Source organism: Atta colombica, unplaced genomic scaffold (assembly GCF_001594045.1).
Source record: "Atta colombica isolate Treedump-2 unplaced genomic scaffold, Acol1.0 scaffold189, whole genome shotgun sequence".
NCBI classification, from domain to species: Eukaryota; Metazoa; Arthropoda; class Insecta; order Hymenoptera; family Formicidae; genus Atta; species Atta colombica.
Window position 1 is genome coordinate 2,293,526 of NW_017259281.1, and position 2,448 is coordinate 2,295,973.

The 2,448-nt window shown below is 27.4% G+C and overlaps 2 protein-coding genes across 2 annotated transcripts in view; one reads left to right on the forward strand and one right to left on the reverse strand.

Moving 5' to 3' along the window:
• Window positions 1-2,448, forward strand: part of LOC108686758 (UPF0769 protein C21orf59 homolog) — a 61,944-nt gene that overhangs the window by 13,261 nt on the left and 46,235 nt on the right. The window lies entirely within an intron of this gene.
• Window positions 1-2,448, reverse strand: part of LOC108686757 — a 9,962-nt gene that overhangs the window by 1,637 nt on the left and 5,877 nt on the right. Inside the window, exon 3 of the mRNA XM_018192207.1 lies at window positions 1,927-2,381. Within this exon, the coding sequence (XP_018047696.1) occupies window positions 1,927-2,381 (455 nt within the window). The remainder of the gene's footprint in view (window positions 1-1,926; window positions 2,382-2,448) is intronic.

A 2,448-nucleotide genomic window follows, 5' to 3' on the forward strand; every position in this document is an offset into this window, starting at 1 on the left:
TGTTCAATTCATATTTGTAAGCAAAGATACGAATTAAAATTAAATATTTATAGATAAGTTTATTGGGGTCAATTACTTCTATCGTAAAAGCCTGTGTCGTTTCTCTAGACTCGGTTTCTTATAGACTCGTATAGGGTATTTCCATAGCAACCATTGATCCTGCGACTGGGCACACCCCAATATTTAGTCTCTTTCTCTGTCATTGATATACTCTAATATCTTAGTCTCTTTTTGTCATTAGCGTATTCCCTTTTTAATAATGATTCAATAAAATTTCAATTTTTTAGCTTAGAAAAATTCAATAATAATAAATGGAATTATGCTTCAATAACTACGAATAATATCACATAAATGTCATAAATTAAGTACATTTTATGTGGTAATTGTATAATAATATAATATAATAATTTTATCTTAGGCATAAAATATGTTAAAATTAATAGTATTATCGATTATTGGTTATTTATATAACGATGTTATGAATCCTTTTCAAAGGATGCTGGAATGATGGGAAAAGAATGGGACAAAAGTATTTTCTCTATTCAATCATTCAACAAAGCTCCAGTGCCACCTATCGACGGCAATTTAATTCTCGAGATTTTCTTATTGAATCTCTTTTCTGTGCATTTAAGGCACTCTTAAAAAGTGCAGTGTGAACGAATTCAATAGTTACTCTATTGAACTCTATTATGTCGCTGTCGTTAACAAATGTCTTTTTAAAAAATTAATATTCAAAATCTTAACAATTTATATGAAATTTGCGTTCTTTGTACAGTAAATATATAATTAATTACAATAAAAATTAACATATTTTTTCATATAATCACATTTTTTAATACTTATTCTATTTATTTCTTAAATGATATTCCAATATATATTGTACTATTTGTCTTGTAACTAACGAAATAAAATTTTAATAGAATAAATTTATAAATGAAAAGGACGATTTTGTTGAAGCGTGATGAGCAACGCTGCAAAGTTTGACCTTATAGTAACTAGCTTGAATCTCCAACATAATTATTTTGTCAACCAACAAAATTATTTTCAGATCTAGCTAAATTTTTAAATATATCAGCAAAATTATTTTCGAGTATGGTTTGGAAAATTTGTCATTGTACGATTTTGATATTAACAGGGTTGAGTAAGTTAATGTTTTTTTTTAATTAAATAAAGTTAAAGTTAATGGCTTCACAAAATTAATCAAATTAAAAGTTGAAGAAATAAAAAATTAACTTAACGTAAATTAAGTCAATATTGAATTAACTTAAATTAAAAAAGAAGTTAATTTTGAAAAAAATTATTTTTTAGATCATAATGTCCTAATTTTTCTTAAAATGAGATTAAATAACTACGATATAGATTATTAAGTAAATTAAATTTTTTTATTCATATGTGATATAAGTATATAACACATAACGATATAACTATATATAAGTTATATAACTTTAAGAAAACAGTCAGCACGTAGAGAAGATACAAGATCAGTGATTACTTTTTAATAAGTCTTAAACCATAAGAAATTGACCAATTCCAATCGAACGCGAGAAGAATATTAGACTGTAATTGATCAATTTCTTACGACTTAAAACACTTATTGTAGATCTGGACTAAGGCTTATGGTATAAAACATAAACTGCATAAACCAATCAGAGAGCTGTATTAAGAAATTATTTAAGATGATCTTAAAATATGAACAGATTACGAATACACGCTCTTAATTTTATTATTTTTCTAAGATATTTAAAAGAAATAAAAAAACTTAAAAAAAAAGTTAAAAAGTTAACGTTTAAAAGTAATTTAGTTAAGTTAAAATTTACATACATTTAAAATTAACTAAGTTAAGTTAAAAGTTATTAACTTTTTAATTTTTTTTTTAACTTTTAATTAAGTTACTATTCAATCCTGGATATTAATATTCGTTATTACCTGATGACATTGCCATTCTTCATTACGGCGAAACAGCTTGCGACAATACTGCTGTTTTTTTCATCCCAGATTTTAACAGGCTCATCCAATCTGATACCAGGTAGGCTACCGTTTGCTCTGTTCAAGGCCATCCCACGGGAGCATTTGGCTGATATCACACTGTCGTCTTGCATTAGATACACGTTCACGTCGGTAGTATTAATGCTCGGACAGTATCGGTCGCAATTGAAAGCATTCTTGATTTTTGTGCATCTAGAATGTTGACAGCTGAAGAAGCCATTCAGTTTCATGTTATCCTTCTCGCTATCGATAACAATGCCATCGGCCTTGTGATGACAAAGCATCAGTTCACTCATGTTTGAACAATGTCCGAGGCTGCAGTTGAACACCCCCGTCAACATACTGCACTCGCTGCCGTTGTTGCAATTATATTTTTTCATGTTCTCCATGTTTACCTATCAATCATTTTTTGTTTTGAATTATTCATCTTATTTATGATTTTATATATATATATATATATAT